This window comes from Onthophagus taurus, chromosome 1 (genome assembly GCF_036711975.1).
Source record: "Onthophagus taurus isolate NC chromosome 1, IU_Otau_3.0, whole genome shotgun sequence".
NCBI lineage: Eukaryota > Metazoa > Arthropoda > Insecta > Coleoptera > Scarabaeidae > Onthophagus > Onthophagus taurus.
In genome coordinates, this window is record NC_091966.1 from 34585627 (window position 1) to 34606833 (window position 21207).

General features: G+C 33.1%; 3 protein-coding genes and 1 long non-coding RNA gene across 5 annotated transcripts in view; 1 reads left to right on the plus strand and 3 right to left on the minus strand.

Annotated features, from left to right (window-relative positions):
* LOC111425739 (Netrin-A) overlaps positions 1–2699 on the minus strand; it is a 154522-nt gene extending 151823 nt beyond the window's left edge. For both annotated transcript variants that reach the window (XM_023059968.2, XM_023059969.2), the window contains exon 1: positions 1254–2699. In XM_023059968.2, coding sequence (XP_022915736.2) covers positions 1254–2475 — 1222 coding nt within the window. In that variant the 5' untranslated portion in view covers positions 2476–2699. The remainder of the gene's footprint in view (positions 1–1253) is intronic.
* Positions 2700–14898: 12199 nt separating this feature from the next.
* On the minus strand, positions 14899–15973 carry LOC139432020 (uncharacterized). The gene is made up of 3 exons (XR_011642019.1): positions 15833–15973; positions 15207–15748; positions 14899–15100 (listed from the first exon to the last, which is right to left on the minus strand). It is a non-coding gene; the product is annotated as an uncharacterized lncRNA (long non-coding RNA).
* Positions 15974–16632: 659 nt separating this feature from the next.
* Positions 16633–17033, minus strand: LOC111425740 (cytochrome b-c1 complex subunit 10-like). Its single transcript, XM_023059970.2, has 2 exons — positions 16894–17033; positions 16633–16822 (listed from the first exon to the last, which is right to left on the minus strand). Exons 1-2 carry the CDS (start codon positions 16944–16946, stop codon positions 16702–16704), a joined length of 174 nt encoding a protein of 57 aa, XP_022915738.1. The 5' UTR covers positions 16947–17033; the 3' UTR covers positions 16633–16701.
* Positions 17034–17251: 218 nt separating this feature from the next.
* On the plus strand, positions 17252–18863 carry LOC111425792 (U6 small nuclear RNA (adenine-(43)-N(6))-methyltransferase). Its single transcript, XM_023060043.2, has 2 exons — positions 17252–17382; positions 17435–18863. Exons 1-2 carry the CDS (start codon positions 17281–17283, stop codon positions 18791–18793), a joined length of 1461 nt encoding a protein of 486 aa, XP_022915811.2. The 5' UTR covers positions 17252–17280; the 3' UTR covers positions 18794–18863.
* Positions 18864–21207: the final 2344 nt, after the last annotated feature.

Below are 21207 nucleotides of genomic sequence, written 5' to 3' on the forward strand. Positions count from 1 at the left end.
TGAGTCAGCGACATGTGGTTTGCAACAGGATAAATGTAGCCCCTTCTCACTCCTCGTGATTTACACTACTTTGTTTTTTATTCAAAACAAATGTACCATTAAGTGAGGTTGACTTAAATACGATAGGCTATGTAGGATGGATATAGTGTAGGCCGTAGTATCAGCTCGAGCATCAGTGTCGCCGATAGAGTTAGATATTATATCCGGTCTTGATTAAATTACAAAATAAGAGAGACAATCTGAAGGCAAAATATATGAATGCAAAAAAGTTATAATCAATAATAACTCGTTGATGGTACGTTATATCTTAATGTATTTGTAGTGAAACAATGATGCAATAAAAAACATTTAAAACAAATTTTATGAAAATTTAATCAACCCTTAAACTTAAGCTAAAAAAATATTTAATCACGTTAACACTTTTTGAATAATCTTTTCTAGGGTATGCATAAAATTTAAAAAAAAACAAATTTGGAGTATTTATTTGGAGTTTTCTAACAATTTTAATGATGACTGTTTTCATCATTTTTGATATCTCGTTTACTTTAAAAAATTTGAGAAATTATCTTAATCTTTACATCGTTTAAGGTAATTTTAGCAATTATTTAGAATTTTCTACCAACTTTAATTCACCGTTAACCGGTTACAGCATAACACTTTTTCTATTTTTTTAGGATAAACAATTTTATCAGTACTTAAAAAAATCATAATGAATCGTTATAATATTATCAGTATTCGTAAATAAAAGCACAAGCTTTCCAATCAAAAAGGCCATTTTTCAAACAAATTTAAGATTTTGAGATATCACTTTTTCTAACACAATAATGCAAGATTCAACACATTTTTTTTCAGGCATTAGTAAATACCGTAATAATTCGGAGTTTCATTACCTATTCAATGAGGAAGTTTTTCAGTTTTTTTTTGCTTCTGCAATCAAATAAAAAGATCCAACCGAACTCCTTCTGTTAGATATTGTTTGCATGAAGGCGAATAAATATTTGCATGATATTGCAAAAATCCAACTTCAAAAATTTCTGCTTATCAATTTTTAGATTTGAGTTGAAATTTTGATGTAATTCGCTTAAGTGGATAATAATAACTTAATATAATTTGATAATTTGAATACTTTTAAATTAAATAGTATACTTGGTAAAACTGAAAAATCTTTAAAATATATTTTCCATTATCAAAGGAAGTTTGCATTTCTAATTTTCCAAACTTATCATTAACTTTACATTTCAAAATGTCCTTACCTTTACATTCATTAGCATCTCTAGCAGTGGCACGTCCCCATGGCCTATCAAAATGGAACGCCTTACATCTTTCACAATCCCTCCCGGCGGTATTATGCTTGCAATCACAGCTCAACTGGTTGTCTTTGCCCACAATACACCTACTAGCATGCCCGTTGCATTTACATCTTCCTCCAACAGCAAAATCAGCCACCGCGTACTGATGGGTTACTTGTACAGGATGATATGTACTAATACCATTAGTTTCGACAACAACTGGTTTAATATCATCGGTTTCCATCACTTGCATTTCATTTAAAGGTATCGGACCTTTAGTTTGATCTTCGATATCATCTTCTTCTTCGTCTAAGTGATGTTGGTGACCTAGGGCTTTGTATGTTTTGTGTTCTTCGATCATGATGTCGTCGAATGAGGGTGGATCTTCTATGGGCATGTAGAGGCGGTTAAAAACGACTTTTATGTCTGTCGCTGTTACCCAGTCTTGAAGAACCGGGGAATAATCGAAGTCGGAGGCCGATGGACGTCCTTCTAAAGTCGAAAAGGCTATTCTTGATATGTGACCGATGAATTCACCACCCGCATGACGATGAGCGTCGGTGCAACGAGCTTCTTGTTCGTTGGCTTTTGTAATGGTAGCGCGATTTGCTCTTCCGTAAACTCTTCGACACTGACTTGAATAAAATTGAAACGGTTGCCACGTTTTTCCGTAATCCATACTTTTAAAAATTGCTATTGAATCGGGTTTTGGTGTTTTGGGACAAAATTGTAAACTAACATAAGTTAATTCATACTTTTTACCAAGACTTAAAACCAATGTCACGTTATCAGGAGGTGAATTAATCGACGTAGCCGGTTGAAATGGATCCGATCGCCAACAAGTTGCGTTATTTGGATTGTTTAAATCGGTTAGAAACGTCGCGGGAAATCGATTCTTTGCATCCCGATCATCACATACATGACATTTCGGATTTTGGCTATTATTGTTTCCTTGATTTTCTGTATCCAATTCGCAATATTGCGTTGGCCCGTTCGAACCACAAGTTGAAGATGCCTTAACGGGTGCGTTAAAAGCAGCATTCACAAAATCCGGTATACACTTCTTCGGGCGATCGTCGTCGTAACACGGGTCCTTCGGCGGCGGTTGACTGAACATTTTCATAAAATAATCAGAACCGGCCTTCGCTGTACCAAGAGCAACCACGAGCAAAAGTAAAACACGCATTTTCAAAAAAAATAACACCTCTCAGTTTTATATTCTTTAAATGTTATTTTTAATTAGGTTTTTCGATAAAGAAGAAATTGCCTTTTTTTTATTGCCACATTTCAAAACTTATAGGAAGAGAGCTTTAATTTATTGAGACTCAAGCTGCGCGCGCGAGAGAGTTTCTGTTCAAGAGAGCAACTTCTGCAACGATCCAACGCGTACCACTGTCGAACGTAGACTGGCGGACGACCGTCTGTTTATTCAGAAGGTACAACTTCGGACCGCCCTCTGAGGCCGAGTTTAGAGACCAATCAGTTTTATCTTAACATGAAAACAAGGAATTATTTATTTTTTTATAATTATCATTTGTATCCCGAAAACGAATCGGTTAAAAAATTACTCGAAAAATAAATTTTAATTGATCAAAAATGTCCAACACTTAAGATACGCTAAGATTTAAATTTATAATACGGAACTGATGTTGTCAGAGGACATATGGGTACTAACCTGTCTCAACGATGCCGGATTAATTAACGTGCGTAAGCTAATTACGTTAATTACCCGAATAGTTGGTTCATTGTCCAGAGAAGTGCGCGCCACCCGGTTAATTCGGAACATTTTAATTGTTGGCGAAGAGAGAAGAGTTCGCGATCCCATTCTAGTCTTGAACGATCTATTTTAATTCCTTACAGTTGCCATTCTAGTTTATATTTAGATCGGTATTCGTACTCGTATTCTTTTCGCGAAACGGTTCAAGGTAGAAAGCAAAAATATTTTACAAAACAAATACCATTATTTATAGAATTTGCAAACTCTAAACATTATGTAACAGTAATAAGAAATCGTTTTCCTGCGAAAAATTTTTCAAATTGAGAAAATTTGAATACTAATTTCATTGACCATTTAATACTGCCGGACACTTATTATTATTTTTTATTCAAAAAGGTACAAACAGAGTACAGTTAAGTAAAGTTTATAAAAAAAATCATTAAAAGAACAAAATTCTCCTTGCTGTAAAATTTCTTTCACCGTGGCTCTGAATTGTAATTCATTATATAGGCTGTTTCATAATATATGTGCAGGACTTCAGGATGTGATAGCTTGTCCAAAAATTTGAAAAAAAATTCCAAAAAAGTGTGTTGAAATTTAATAAAAAAAAATTGCTAATATCTCCGGAACCGTTTATAGTACAGAAAACAGCTTTTGTAAGCATTTTCTACTCATAATTTTGTGCGAGAAAAAAATTTTTTAAAGTTATAATTGGTGAAGTTTTTGAAGGGGTAGTGATTGTTTTTCTCCCCAACTTCTACGCCACTGGAAAAAATACGGTTTTGAGACGCCCATTTGAACCGCCAATGTTTTCTACACAAAAAAGGTACTGAAGGTCATGAGCTCTAAAGTTGACCGTTTTCGAGAAAAATCAACTTTTATGTTGAATAACATGGTCAATTTTTTGAAAGAAAAATTTTATTTTACTAAAAAGTTAGAACAAGTTACAAAAGCAAACGTTAACTTCATAATTACATAATTAAAAAAAAAGAAATTACAAATCATACACAGTTAAATTAAATGTTGGAAATGTCTGCCGTTTCAATGCAAGTAGCAATTCTTCGGCGCATTGACTGTCTAACACGCAGGAAAATTCCCGGAGTGTTACGGACTCTCTTAATTGGTCAACATTTTCAACTAAAGTAGCGTACACTAGAGCTTTCAGATGGCCCCAAAAGAAAAAATCTAAACAATTAAGTTCGGGAGATCGCGGTGGCCAAGGGTGCGGACCTCTTCGACCGAGATCCAACGGTCTGGGTATTCGTCGTCCAAGTATTGGTGAGCAACCAAAATAAAGTGGGCGGAGCTCCATCATGCATAAAGTACATGTTTTGTCTTACTTGAAGCGGTACTTCTTCCAGCAGTTTCGGCAGTACTTCTTCTAAAAATTGTCGATAATCTGTACCGTTTAATCTGTTCGGTAAAAAATGTGGGCCTATCAAATTATCACCGACGATGGCAGCCCAAATATTTACTGAAAATTGTTGCTGATGTTGGCCTTCTGCAATTTCATGTGGATTTTCTTCTGGCCATATGTGGTTATTGTGAAAATTGAAAATACCATCCTTCGAGAAAGATGCTTCATCGGTAAACAGAACTTCGGCTCCAAACTCAGGATTTTGAGCTATTTTGTCTTGCATCCATGTACAAAAAGCCAATCTTGGCGGAAAATCTCTTGGAAATAAGGCTTGTACTCTTTGGATATGATAGGGATACAAAAGTTGCCTTTTCAAAATTCTCCAAATAGGCTTTTAGAGATAGGTTTAAGTTATGAGAAATTTTTCTGGTACTTGTGGTCGGATTTTCATCAATTTCGTTGAGGACAGCCTCTTCTACCTGGGAATTTGCAATCTCCATAGGCCGCCCATTAATAGCAGTATTCCTTTTAAAACTTCTATTTTACAAGTAGTATTCCTTTACAATCAAGATGTCTTTCTTGATACAACCGCCTTGCTTCTGCCGAATTACCGCACGCCATTCCGTAAAGGTAATGCATTTCGCACATTTCAGCGTTTGTGTAATTCATTTTTAATTTTGTAATACCAGTTTACTTTTTGCAGGTACAAACTAACTGTTACTTTGACAGGAGGTAGCTTTTGTTATAAAATTTAAAGCGTATTATAAAGCGTGTTATAAAAATTAAATTTCACGGCTGTAAGATTGAAAGATTTTTATATTCTTGTTGTCCGATGGTCAAATCTCCTCTATGATGCATACTGTAACCATGCTTGTTCGAATTTATGGAAAATTCTTCTCGATATTTATGAAAGTATTTACTACAAGCAAGTATAAAACACGATGGTAAATTCATAATCTTTAATTCCTTGAATCGCGTTCTGCGAGTCTCGTTGGGACAGTCTAAATCATCGTCTTCCTTCGTAATTTAAAGATTTTCTTTGATTCAGTTGAAACACCCCATACCATTATACCGTATGTCGCAATGCTATGGAAATACGCAAAGTACACATTTCTTGCTTCTTTCAAAGGTAAGCTTTTAACTATAATTTTTAAACAGTACAAAGAACCAATCTCCAAGCCACTCTTTGTTTTAGTTTTGTTACACGATCCGACCAAGTGAGAGTTTCATTCACTGTAACGCCATCAAGCAAGCTTACAGCCTGGGTACGTACTGTACTGTATTCCAGGCGGAAGTATTTGCTATTGACATGGGTGCTAAAATCCTTCTTGAGAGAGAGGTGAAGGACATGACAGTACGATTTTTCTCAGGCAGTCAAGCTGCTCCCCAGGCGCGGCATGCTTTGAAAACAGTGTCGGCTCTGGTTAATTACTGTAAAAGAACCTTAAATACACTGCGTTGTAATAACAGAGTTTCTCTGATCTGGATGTCAAGTCACTTTGGGGTTGCTGGCAATGAAGCGGCAAATGAGCTAGCACGAGAGGGTAACGTTAAAGCATTTGTGGTATATCATTTCCGATGGCCAAACATAGGATAGAACTGTGGGCTGAAGAGAGATTTCACCCACTGTGGACCAGTTCTCTTAGAATTAGACACGCTAAGTTGTTTATTAACATCGCCACTGTCAAACCTGGGAATATTTTATGACTTGCTCATGGAAGTATTAAAGTTCTAATGGGTGTCTTTACTGGGCACTGTCAATTAAAGACACACCTCAACTTGTTGGGCCTAGCCGACGATGTTGAATGCCGACTATGCGCGGAGGACGAGGAGACGATGTTTAATGTCACTGCCCTGCTGTTAATTGTATCACATTGTCGAATTTTGGGTCGCAGTTCTCCCAGAACCAAATATATAGTTGATGGATTTAAATCGACCAATGATGGCAACACAATTTTCAAATTTTTGCTAGTGATAATAAATCAGGTGCCGTATTCAGTCTGATATAGGATGAAACAGAATATTGATCTATACGTTAGATATTCGCAGAAAAAAACTGAATTAATCAAAGTGTTACGGTGTTTCACTTTGAAGTTTCTAGATTAATAATGATAGGGAATTCTAAGATAGAATCAATTGATGTAATAATAGTTTTAAATGCTCCTAATGATAACGCCGAGCTGCCCTACTCCCACGCGTTTCTACAGAGATGATTTATTGAGAGTAAACTTTTTCACTACAATCCTGACTTTCCAGATACCTTCTTTACCAATGAAGTACATTTCAACTTATCAAGTAGTCTACAATCACCACAACCATCATTATTGGCACTACGAGAATTCTCATGCTTTATGTCATCTCCGTCTTGATCCTTGTACGTTTGGTAATGAATATTTAGAGGACAGATCACCAGTCTCTATTTTCTGATAATAATACTGAATGGCGAAACAAGCTGTAATTTTTGAGAGAACACATTGCCAGATCTTTTAGAGGACATTTCTTTACAACAGCATACAACAAAGCTTTTTTTCCACATGATGGCGTGTCTGCATAAGCTGCATTATTTACTTATTACAACAATTTCTGGAATCGTATTTATGTCCTAAACATCATATTAGTGTGATTACTGTAACGTGTTTGAAGATTTTGCGATCCAATGCATGAAGGTTCACAATCTTTTTCTTCTATACTACCTGTCAAAGTCAAATTTTAAGGTTTATGTTGATATTACCTAGATTCCGTACAGAATTTGTTGTTTTTCCGATAATTAGTAACATCTTCTAATAACGTGCGCCTTTTTCTTACGTTTATTTTATTTCAATTATTTGTATATGCAAACATTAAACTTAATTTTCTTCTTTCTGAATAACGAAAGTTCAAACATCAGTGTGACTCAAATTGATTTCAAAACATAATACATATAACTTTACAACAATTTAACAAGTTATTATAGAAAAAATACAAAGTGTATCTTAAACTTACAGATTTAGCAAATTGAGAAAATTTATAATACTAAATTTCATTGACGATTTAATTATCTTATAACGTTTCTATTCAGCAGTTGGATTATTTATGTAATCCGCAATCAAACTCGTTGTGGGAAGTTGACATTAAAAAAATGTCATGTCCTTAACATATTTTTAATGAAAATATACAACATTTTGCTGAACTATTTAAAATCTGTAATTTAAACTAAATTCATCTATAAATCATTAAATCCAAAGTAAATAAGCAGATTCAAAATATTTCGAGCTCGAGAATTGTCTTGAATTATTTAAGTAAATTAATGAATACTTATTTAGGTTATTAATAAACATTTTTAGAAACTAAAAATAGCCATAAATAAATTCCATCTTTCTTCATAAATATAAAAAGTCAAAAGGATTAATAAATTAAAGCACAAAAAAATTTTATAAATAATTCATAATCTCAAGCTGTTTTGAAACCAAGCTTTATTATCTATTTATCAATAAAATTTTAAGCTACCCTAATTAACAACAGAAGTAAACATAAAACAATCTCATAAATTATCTAAACATATTTAATGGATTTTAGCAACTTTAATGAACCGTTTAATATAACAAACATATAATGTAAAATCGTTAAAATCCCATTTAAAACAGTTTCTTAATCCTAAAACTTTGTGGAATTTTGTTTATTATTTTGTTTTATAACCTGAATAATGCACAAACAATATTTCGGGCTAACTCTCTGATACTCATAAATACATACGCATTTTTAGACTGTTCTTTGCATTAACAAAGTTAACAAATCTGTAATTTTAAGATACACTTTGATCTTTTTTTATAAATCACCCGTTAAATTGTTGTAAAGTTGATTACAGTTAGCAAGATTACCAGGGAATTTTATTATATTATGTCTTTTGTATTAAATTTCGTTATTCAGAAAGTACAAAATTCAGTTTAATGTTTTATGTGCACACAAATAATTGAAATAAAATAACGTAAGCAAAAAGCGCACGTTATTTGGAAATACTGAAAATGTTACTAGATATCAGAAAAACAACATACATTCTGTACGGAGTCTAGGTACTCACAACATGGCAGGAAATCAACATAGCTTGGAAGAGAGGAAGTTTGCCCTGAAATGTTATTGGAAGACCGAAAACACCATTGAAGTGCAAAGACGATTCAGAAGGGAATTCCCAAAACTGCCACCAACGCGACGGACCATTGCTCGCATCAGAGACAAATTTGAAGTAAATGGAACTGTCCAAAACGTCAACAAGAAATGTTCTGGACGACCACGGACATCCACGGGCCCTGGAAAAGAAGAGCAGGTGCAGAAAACACTCCTTCGATCACCACTGAAATCTCTTCGACAAACTGCTCAGGAAACCCACATGTCAAAAGATAGCGTTTATCGCATCATGAAGCGTCAGCACTGGAAATGTTACATTCCAACTGTAATCCATGCTCTCAACGAATACGATCCTGACCGGAGAGTTCAATTCTGTGAATGGTACCTGGCAAAATGTGCAGAAGATGCAGGGTAACAGTGTGGTGTGGGATATCCGCATTGGGCATCATAAGACCTTTTTTTTACATAACGGAACTGTTACTGATGAGAGGTACCTCAACTTGCTTCAGGAGTTAGTCGGTCTACAAATTTCAGAGGTAGACCACCTCCCCACTACCATCGTCTTCTGTTTGTGGAAATATCTCAAAAACAAAGTTTATCGCACCAAACCAAGCACGATCGATGCATTGAAATTGGAAATTGAAAGACAGTGTTGCAATATTCCTAATGACCTGTTTCGTAACGTTTGTGAATCCCTTGGTGCGCGTTATCACCGTTGTCTGGAAAATAATGGTCATTAATTTGAACATTTGCGAACATGATTCTTCAATTACATTTGTCTTCTGTATTCGAAGCAATTCCATTTCACTCTATGTTCATAAATAATGTTTTTCTCGTCATTCGAATTGTGAATACATTTTCTGGAAAGTCAGGAATGTAGTGAAAAAATTTACTCTTAATAAATCATCTCTGTAAAAACGCTTGGCAGTAAGGTAGTTCGGCGTTATCATGGCAAGCACCTAAAACTATTATTATATCAAATGATTCTTAGAGTATCCTACCCTTATGAATCTATAAACTGCAAAGTTAAACACTGTAACACCGATCACTTTAGTTTTTTCCTGTGAGCACCTGATGTATCAGTGGCACAAAACTGAAAGTGGTTTTGTCATTATTGGTCGATTTAAATCCATCAACTACATATTTGGTTTCCGAAAATTGTGTCTAAATTTTACAAATATACTTATATCTCAATGAATTTCGTTTCCACCCACAAAACTGACCAGAATAGAACAACTTCGTACTAATAATTCAGCACTTACTATCAAATATTTTACTACTTGTTTCTGCCAAAGAAGGAAAGCTTTATTTTCAAAATTGTCGTCATTAGATACATCTAAGTATTCTTCATTTGAGCTACTGCTACCATCTGTTTTTTTTGCCCTGGCACTACAGCTATCCGCCGTCATTTCTGTTGCTCTCTTTGAGAGTTTCTCCAACATGGTTTGCTCGTAACAACTCAAAAAAAGTATCGTTGTCAGTATTTAGATCACATTAGTGCGAAGTTCTCGGAATTTTGTCAAGAACTTTGTTAAACTTGTTAGGGTTTAAATCCTGCAAACCAGTATCGTAAAATCCTTTTAACATGTATCATTTTATTGCTGATTTTTGTTGACATCACTGTATTTTGTTTAACACTTTATCCATTTTCTCCAAAAGCACGTTTAAGAAGCGGCGAAAAAACATCTGTATTCTTGTGTTTAGGTATAATCCAACCTAAACAAAATTAAGCCACTTAGCAGATATGCGTAGAATGTGTAACGAAACAAATAAACGATATTATTTTCCTCGCACAAACCGAGCAAGACGTCTGACATCTGGCTTAAAGCTGGTCTCAAACCAGTCTTGGAAAACATTTACATCTATCCACCTGTGAGAAGTCCTACTAAATAGCCATCCTTTATTACTGGAGGATTTAACGCAACATAGTTTACTTTTATCTCCTTTCTTCCAGGAATTAAATAGGTTCACTTTTATATACGACATCATGCAAGCATCCCGTCAACAGATCCGCAAATCATAATTATTGTGTTACTTTTGGAATATATTTCTATATATAGCCAACTCTCGCTGTAGATGAAAACATTTTTAGGTTTTACGCCTTGCAGACTGCTTTAAATTTGCTATACACAGCTGTGCAAATTTTGTTTACGTTACCCGGTAAAGCGTTAAGCGGCTTATGTTTTGTGTCTTATTAATATGTTTAAATCCCGATGTAACAGTCACTTTAAAACTACTTACACGTTTGCTGTGAAATTTCTTGTTTACTGTACCAAAAGGGATTTTATACTGAATAGTTGCAAACCTTCATCGATAATTGCCAATTTACCACTTTTTCATGAGCTTCTTCGAGTTGTGCAACATTGTAGCTTTTGTCACTGCTTGTCCCAAGTTTTTCTCTATATACCCATAATAATAACTGTTCTTGGACACTCAGTCCAATCTAGTCAACGTTAAAACAATGTCATTTCATGTTATAATCTAGCTTGGACTACACGTTTCGGCGAACAATATGTAATTGTGAACATTACATAGTCAACATTCCTTCTTCAAAAATCTAGACACCTACTGAAAATCGTCCGGTGGAATTTAAAATTGCAATTCACCACGTGGTATTTACAAAGTCGTACGGTCAAACTGTCGCATCGAGAAGAATTACGATGATAATCGGATTTAAACAAGTCAACGCAAGAAGAAGAAGGCGACGCGGCTTTTAAAAAGGCAAAGAGGAGAGAAGATCACGTCCCACACGCAGAAGACGCACCGCGGGGTCTTTTTGGTCACGCTGCCTCCTTCTTCGATCGAAAGCCCCATAACGCTGCCAAACGGGTGCAACGAGTAATTAAGATTGATCTGTCCAGATAAATCTGAAGATGTGCTGTTATTATTTTCCACACCTCCACCTTGTTTTCGCATAAAAATCTTTTTTTTCCAAGAATTATAAAAGTAATGAAACAAGTTTAGAGAACATTTAACTGTAGAACTTATTTATCTATTGAGTAAATATAGTGGGTAAATATTTTTAGAAAATTAAATAAATTATTTCTTAAATATTTATTTAATGATATCGAAAACGTAGTGAAATAAAAAAAAAGCATAAAAAAAGACAAGTTGCATTCAATTTTTCTTGGAATAAAGTAATATTGAAAATATGTTGAGTTAAAGTTCTCTTGGGAAATGTCTCGGATACGGATCTGGAATATCAAAAATTTTACGTTGGTTATATTAATGGAGATGAAAAATGAAATTTGTGTCAGCACGAGGAAGTTGTAGGCGAGTAATACTCGAAATATTTCAATATCAAAGTGTGAAAACTTGTTTCATCACCTCCTCTTTAAATCGTTTTCATTTATCGTATTCTGATCGAAACGCGATTAAGAAAATATCGATTCCAATTAGCATTGCCCGTTCGAAAAGTTGCGTTGGCGTCTCTTTCTCTCTTAAAACCGTAATTCACGAAGAGACTCATAATTAAAGCCAGGAAGTGAAAGCTGTAAGGATGGTTTTGAAAATATACGGTTTCAAAATACTAACAAGTCGCCGCAAGATGCAATACGTAAAGTTACTATTATCGAAATCTATTCACACCCGGCGTTGAATAATTTGATTTATTGATCCTGTTGAAGGTGGATATGACACAACTGGGTTTTAATAAGAGGGGAATGAAACGATCCACGTTGTACTGTTTGTCTGAACGATAATAAACAACCCTAATAAAAGTAAACGGTGACGATAAATCAACCGCGATGAAAAATTACGTTCTTCTTTTGAAAGAAATTTTATAAATTTTCTAAGATTTACAAACATCAAAATATGGTTATGTTCTCAATTGAAAGAAATATCAAGTATTACTTGACCTTTTCTTAGATTTCAATAAATTATTTATTTACGATCGTACTAAAATCGGTGAATATCGTTAGTATCATAAATCGATTGATTTTATTAAGCTTTCCACTTCATCCGCGGCTGCAAAACATGTAAAACTTAACACTTTAATATTATCAACTTTTCCATCCTCAATAAAATAGGATAATATCTTTTCTAATCGGTTAAATTTAAGATCTCTTTTTAAATAAAAGATCAGTTTTGTCTTTCATAAAGAAGAAACGCCAAATTTTTATATTTCATCTTATTACAATTTTCATATTAGAACTCTAAGCTAAACGATTTTTAAAAAAGAGGCTGAGATGAAGAAAACGCAAAGTTTTTCTTAATAAGGATCTATATACGAGAAAAATTAACGCAGTCTTCAAGGCTATTAAAGACTTTGAAAAGTTTCTGACATCTTTCAACTACATAAATTCGTTGCGAATGATAAATCTAATCTTAAGGTACTTTTAGTGATCTACAGAGCTGGAGCGGCTATTCCTAGACGATCAGTTTATTGTGAAAATATATTATACAATATTATATTCGTAGTCAACTTGTTAGATAATGATGAAGCTATTTGTATGATTATTGCACTAGCTGAAAGCATAGATTTTATCCATCTTGGCTTTTTATCCAAGCTGGCTTCAAAAGAGCTAAAAAGATCAGCTACTTAGTAAACAAAGTTATTGTCAAAACTTCGTGCAGCAAGGAATACTGTGATAAGAGATGCTATTTCTCCAAGGCAGCGATTGTTGGTTACACTGCGATACAATACTTGATAAAATTCAGAAGCAGTATCACCACAATCATAATGGTTTTTTGCAAACTAATACCTAATTAAACTACTAAATAAATTGTTTGCAATAGAATCATCTTTTACAGCTCTACTGCTCAACTCAAACGAATCTTTTCAAATTTGCTTTGCGATTCTAGCAGACATAGGTATTTTCCAAACTGTTTAGTAGCAATTGATGAGAAGCACGTGGCAATTAAGAAACCACCAAACAGGCTCATACAACTATAATTACAAATTCCTTTTAGTGTTGATTGATGGTTGTTATGATTCAAATTGAGTTTATTATGGTGAATGCCAATGTAAATGGACTGGAATATCAGAGGAAGTATTTTGGGTTATAGAGGCAATTCTACATTTTGCCTAATAGCGAGAAGTTTAGTTAGACATTATGTCTAAAGAAAGCCCTATAATTTTCTTAACATGTTGCTATTTGCTTGTATAAATACTAATTAATTAAATAATCGACAGCGACACTCCAAAAATTTTCTCACAAATGCAGAAATCGTAAGAGACAAACTACACATTTATATTAAACTACACTTGGTTTTATTATTAACTGCTGAAGCGTTACTATCATCATTAAACTCCTCATTGTCTTTGTCTTCTACTTCATTCGTACTACTTCAAGATGTAGGCGTTTCTTCCTGGTCTATGAAAAACTTCATTTCTTCACAGTACCATAACACTTTATACTTCTTTATATTTCAGACGAAGATTTCTGTTGCTATAATCTTTGTGGTAAAAAATGATATAATTCTACATACTCTAAAAAAATGTTCTTTCTTCTTCCTTTGCTTCCATAACCACATTTTCAACAGAAATCAAAACTATTTTGATTTACTCACTATATTCCACAACCTTTCATTATACATAGTACAATATCAAAACATTGCGCGATAATATTGACCGTTTAGGGGTCACTTAAGGTGTGGATGATTTCAGAGAGCACCCAATTTTGGTTTTGCATCTAATTTCAAATAGATGAGAGATATTGCAGTTACTATTGGTGACGTGGCTACCAGAGTAGGTAACTGACACGTGTTTACGAGTGTTCTTCGCGCGCCGTTCTTTATTTGTTGAAGTTGGCAACTCCGACAAAACAGAAGCTTTGTATAGAAACCCACGCAAATAAGGAAGATATTGGGAAGATCACAAAAAACAACTAATGGTAAAAGATAACCTTGAAATGCTTAGGAAACTATTTGAATGAGTAAAATTCCTGTGAAAAGGCAGAATTTTGGAAAATGCTAACACAACAACAAAGAAATAAGGAAAGATCGAAAAAGCAAATTCAAACATTCATCAAAGAAACGGTTTCTGGTATAGCGCTTCTTATCTCATTAACACAGTCCAAAAATAATAGATTTATATATTTTTTGTATTTTAGCTACTGCGATGCAGTATTTCTTGTTTTACGAAACATTACATTTACAGAGATTTACGTTGATTTATTTTACGTGGAATTGGTGAATTTCATGTTCATGAAACAAAAACCATTTCATTTAATAAATAAAACACACTAATTATTACGCTTGGTGGACGTTTAATGAAATTTATATGCAAAATAGATTAAATCCATCTAAAACTTTAACTTTTTAATGAATATATTTTCAAACCCATATAACTCCACGAAAATATATTGCATCAAAATTTTTAAAACGGTGTTAATATCTTTTATATCTGTTAGCTATATGGATTATTTATAAAATATAAATAACACTTACTATCACTATAATAATACTAAGTACTACTGTAATAATACTTACTTACTAATATCTTGTTAATACTCTCCTTTTCTTTTCATGTCATCGAAAGACGTTGAAAATGATCCATTAAACCTTCTTCGATGATATTTTCCTTAAAAGAAGAATGTCGTCGTCACTATTAAATCGTAGTCTTTTTGCGTATTACTCGTCTTGGAGCGAGAATTGTCGAGATATACTACGCGACACGACCATTACGACTATAAACTGTTCAAATTGTAATCAAACGGGAATGGTGCCAGACGGATGTGGAAGTCGCCCAAGAAAATTCTTAGAAGTAACTAACACTCATACGTAGTATGTCGATACTTACGGGTTTCGTGATAGAACAAGGACGACTTTTTTTTTAGCTAAATAAGGTAAAACCCATAACTCTAATAGGGTTAAAGTTTAGAATTCCCATCAAACTCAGTTATTGACGTGGAAGAATAGCTTAATCTTGAATGACATACTAGTGTTGATGGTACTAATAGGGTTACTCTTCTACGTGAAATAAATCATCAAAAAGATTTGAAATTTCTACTACCATTCTTGAGTAATTCGTGAGTTTCTAATATTTCAGAAGGTTTTTGAATACGGATTTTGCATACTGTAGCTTAGTCTTGAAACTATACATGGTAAGGCACCCTAGTCAATACCTAATCCTTTTTGTAGAAGAAACGTTTTGTAAACGTTTAATTTTCGAATTCTGCTACCAATTCTATTCTTAAAATAATGACAGATATGGAAACATCCCATTCCTCCAGATCCTTCCCTATGATATCTATAAATAATTGGAGATTTAGACCGTAGTTCATATTTTGATCTTATAATTTCTCGTCATTAAAACAGCTTGAATCCATTGGTTAGTCACCCCTACAAAGAAATATGCTAAATTAACTGCTTTAGTTATTTTTACCATAATTTTCAGGTTTTTCCCTATGCCTTTGCAAAAAGTACCTCATTTTAGTTGATTTTACTCAGTATGATAAACGATTAATTCAAAAAGTCCTTCAAATTTGTGCCAAACATATTTATCGTGTCATCTAACCTCAAAAACCTGAACGAAATATAAAATAAAAATAGGAAACTGTAAAAAATTACCGCAACCCTTTAAAACCTTAACCTACAAATCTAAATTATAAGATTATTACAATAATTTCCATATTTCACGTGTTTTTCATACTTTAAAGATCATTTTAGCATTATTAAGGCTGTTTCATTCTGTAATGAATAATAAAAATAAGCTTCTATTAATACTTGGAACAGCTGTAACTTTACACTTAACCTTTCTGTTCGTAAAACCGCTCGTAATCGGAAAAAAAGAGGTTAAATATCCTGAACATAAATAAGTCAATTTGTTCGTTGTTATGCGAATTCGACGGCCTGCAGGATTGTCAGGGATTCAACTCGGCGTTGCAGTTTGCATAGGTGTTCTAGGAGGTATTTACATTTGGAAACCACTACTGATTAGATATAAGCGAGAAAATCTACCAAAAGAAAACTAAAAATGTCTAATTGGAAACTACAACAAAGAGGAAATCCCATAATGCTGTTTGCGGCATTTATGGGATTTGTGGGTTGTTTTTATGGTGGTTATAAAATGTATTTTAAACCATGGGCTATGCGTCGAAGATTGCAAGAAGCTGAGAATTATGCTAATATTTTGTATGAAAAAGAAAGAAAACAGGAATTAGAAAATTAAATGCTTTAATGGATTAGTATTTCCATTGTAATTATGTAAGAGTTAGTAATAAATCTTTTAAAGAGGAGGTGGATTTTTATTTAAGACTACTAAAGGTTCATATAAACATTAATTTAAACTATTTTCATTCATCCTTAACATATTTTCCATTATAATATGGTAGGAATTGTAAGACGGTTTTCCATTCTGTGAAGTAACACATCCCTATTCCTGCAGCAGCCCCAAACGTGACTCCAGAACTAACCCTACATCAAAAAATGATTACATAAGAAGTTATTTGATAACCATAATAGATTTTTTTAAATAATTAATTTACCATAAAGATAGGATATCGAGGTGTTTCTTTCCAAATTTATTTAATACGGACATCTTTTCAGTTATAAAAAACTTTTGATTCTTTGGAATTATTTGGAAAGAGTTGCTTTTAGATTTGACAATCTGTCAGATTTCGTTGGTTATTTAATTTATTTTATGGTGGTCAAACTGTACGGAATGAAGCGCCAAATATAAATGTTTATCTAAAAATTATTCAAATAATTTAACTTACTTACAAAAATTAATTTATTTATATCAAATAATTTAAATAAACTTAAATCTTCAAATAAATCAATAAATTTGTTTTATTTATAAAATATTATTATACGTAAGTATAACGACAAGAAAAACATAACCTCAATAGTGTGATACAAAAATTTATTTAAAAATGCAAAAACACAAAATGCATCCACGAAATATTTATAACACCCGTTTAGATTTTAAAGTATTATCGGAAATTTCACCAGAATTCAAACAACACCTCATATTAGTAAGTTTGATTTACTTCGTAATTATGATTATTAATTGTTTCAATTTTTTAGAAACCTAATGGAAAATTAACAGTGAAATTTCAAGATCCCGAAGCATTACGTTCCTTGGCGAAGGTCCTCTTAAAAAAAGATTTTAATTTAGACATAGAAATTCCAATAAACACTTTGGTTCCAACAATACCATTACGTTTAAATTACATTTTATTTATTGAGGATATACTGGATGGTTTGAATATGAATTCGGATGTGATTGGGGTTGATATAGGTACAGGGGGGTCATGTATTTATCCTTTACTTGCATCACGGAAGAATAATTGGAAAATGATTGGAACAGATTCAAATTCAGTTAATTTTAAATACGCTTCAGCAAATGTAGCTAAAAATAATTTGGGGGAAAATATAAAAGTTATTCAAGTTTCTGGTGAAAATACTTTAACAGAGTTATTAGAAAAAGATAATTTGTTATATACATTTTGTATGTGTAATCCACCATTTTTTAGTGGAGTAAATGATTTATATAAATCTAGAAATCCTAATAGAAAGAAGCCAAATAATGGGTTTTGTGCTAGTTCCCATGAAATTATAACCGACGGTGGTGAATTAGATTTTGTACAAAAAATAATCTTGGAAAGTCATAATTTTAAAGATCGAATTAAAATATTTTCAAGTATGTTGGGAATAAAAAGAAATTTGAAGCAACTCATCCACGTTTTGAAACAATCAAATCAAGTTAAATCATTTATAAGCACCGAATTTTTTCAAGGAAACACTACCAGATGGGCCTTAGCTTGGACATTCTACGATTACGATTTAAACAAAATAAATCAAATCAATAAAAATCCAAAACCAATAAAACCATTTTCTTATTCTCAAAATTATAATGGTTCAATTGAAAACGTTGGGATAAAAATTGAGGAGATTCTAAATGAATTAAAAATGGATTTTAAAGTATTAGAAAAGGGTGGTTTTACGAGACATTATAATTTAAAAGCATATTTTAATACTTGGACACATAATCGTAAGCGACGAAGAGAAGCGAAACGGATGGAGAAGATTATGGGAGGAGTAATTCCAATGGACCATGATAAAGTTGAAGAAAACGACGAAAAATCTGCCGAAATGGACACTTCATTTGAAGATAAACATGAAGGAGGAGCTGCTAATGTTGTTTTTAAACGAAAAATGTCTGAATCTGATGAAGATTTTCAAGATGAAAATAAAAAAGTTCATGGTGAAAATGTAAATAACGTTATGAGTAATACTCCTAAACTAATTGAGGCGTCCATTTATGTGAATTTAAGGAAAAATAATCAATTAGAAATAGAAATAACTCCTTTATCAGATACAACAAATCGTAATAGTTTACATGAAATACTTCAATATTTTAAAAATCATTTAATTTTAGATTGAAAATTTGTTAAAAAATGTTTTTAATACGTTAATTTGTGAATTGTTCTAAATAAAGTATGTTTATATTAAATATGCAGGGTGTTTCATAATATATGCGCAGGACTTCAGGATGTATAGCTTGTCCTAAACATTGAAAAAAAAATTCTATCAACTTACCCTCTAAAATGCATCATTTTCGAGATACAGGGTGTTGAAATTTAATAAAAAAAATCGTTTTTTGCGTATATCTCCGGAACCGTTTATCATACAGAAAAGAGCGTTTGTAAGCATTTTCGACTCATAATAAGCTAAGCTTTCGTGCAAAAAAAATTTTTTTAAAGTCAATTGGTGAAGATTTTGAATGGGTAGTGGTTGTTTTTCTCCTCAACTTCTACGCCACTGGAAAAAGTATGGTTTTGAGACGCCCATTTGAACCGTCAATGTTTTCTACACAAAAAGGTAGCGTAGGTCATGAGCTCTAAAGTTGACCGTTTTCTAGAAAGATCAACTTTTATATTGAAATTTATATCAATTTTTTTAAATAAAAATTTTATTTTACAATTAAACAAAATTAATGTAAACGTTAGAACAAGTAACAAAAGCAAGCGTTCACTTCATATTTGCAAAATAAAGAAAATGAAACAAAAATTATCTTTTCAAAATTCTAAAAACCGTAAAGGTAACGCATTTCCCACAGTTCAGCGTTTGTGTTGTTTTAACAAGTAGGCTTTAAATTTTATAAAAGCTACCTCCTGTCAAAATAACAATTAGTTTCTACCTGCAAAAAGTAAACTTGTATTACAAAATTAAAAATGAATTACACAAACACTGAAATCTGCGAAACGCATTACCTTTACGGAATGGCGTGCGGCGATTCGGCAGAAGCAAGGCGGTTGTATCAAGAAAGACATCCTGATCGCCCAGGACCACACCATAACTTGTTTTTACGCATTCACCAACGACTATGGGAAACTGGAAGTTTTAAAAGGAATACTGCTGATAATAGGCAGCCTTTGGAAGTTGCAAATCCCCAAGTAGAAGGGGCTGTCCTCAACGAAATTGATGAAAATCCGACCACAAGTACCAGAAAAATTGCTCACAACCTAAAGCTATATCACTCGACGGTTTGGAGAATTTTGAAAAGGCAACTTTAGTATCCCTACCATATCCAAAGAGTACAAGCCTTATTCCCAAGAGATTTTCCGCCAAGATTGGCTTTTTGTACATGGATGCAAGACAAAATAGCTCAAAATCCTGAGTTTCGAACCGAAGTTCTATTTACCGATGAAGCATCTTGCTCGAAGGATGGTATTTTCAATTTTCACAATAACCACATATGGGCAGAAGAAAATCCACATGAAATTGTAGAAGGCCATCATCAGCAACAATTTTTTTTCTCGCTTAGCTTATTATGAGTAGAAAATGCTTACAAACGCTGTTTTCTGTACGATAAATGGTTCTGCAAATATTCGCAAAAAACGAATTTTTTTTTATTAAATTTCAACACCCTGTATCTCGAAAATGGTGCATTTTAGAGGGAAAGTAGATAGAAACTTTTTTCAAATTTTTGGACAAGCTATCACACATCCTGAAGTCCTGCGCATATATTATGAAACACCTGTATTGTAATGTTTCCAAAATTTATTGTCTCTTGGCAACAACAAAAAAAATACAAACTTCACTTAACACAAAATTGTAAAAAATAGTATATTGTTTTATATGGAAGAGATTATTTTTTTATGTTATGGCGCTAAAGTGAAATTTACTTTAGCGCCATAATGTTGAAGTACTTTTTTGCTATGTTGATCTTAGCAACCGTCGTTATGCAACAATGACTTACTTCTACCGCGAGTAAACACGCCAACAAAGTTGTCATTTAATGACGTTTGAAGAAAAAAACTGTTGGACGCCAAATGTCTTATTTCAAACTCCTGTTAGGACTCCACTTTCAGGATCACAGCAAGATTATCGCAAAGTAACGTTTTTCTAACACAGCGTTTCTCAACCTGTGGGGCGCCCCCCTCCTAGGGAACACACTGTTTTGACACACTCATTAACAGTTTTTTTGTTTCACGTTTCTGCTCCACAGCTCCAATTTTCTATAAAAAGCACTGACTTTATCACTGCTATCCAACATATGCGTGTTTGCTCCTTGGTGTTGTAGATTCAGGGTATTTAATTTCTCGAATATGTCGACCAAGTAACTCAATTTCATCACAAATAAAGCATCTCTAAACTGTTCTGCTTCCGGGCCGTTTTTCTCTTCTAAAAAAGTGGCAATTACCTCTTTTAACTCATATTTTGAAGGTCTGTAATTAAGTTCTATATTAGGGCTCTCTGCACTAAGGGGATTAGGGTCAAAATTTTCAACGTATAATATACGTCATATTTTATTATTATATGAAAAAGAAAGCCATAAAAATTGTTATTGAAAA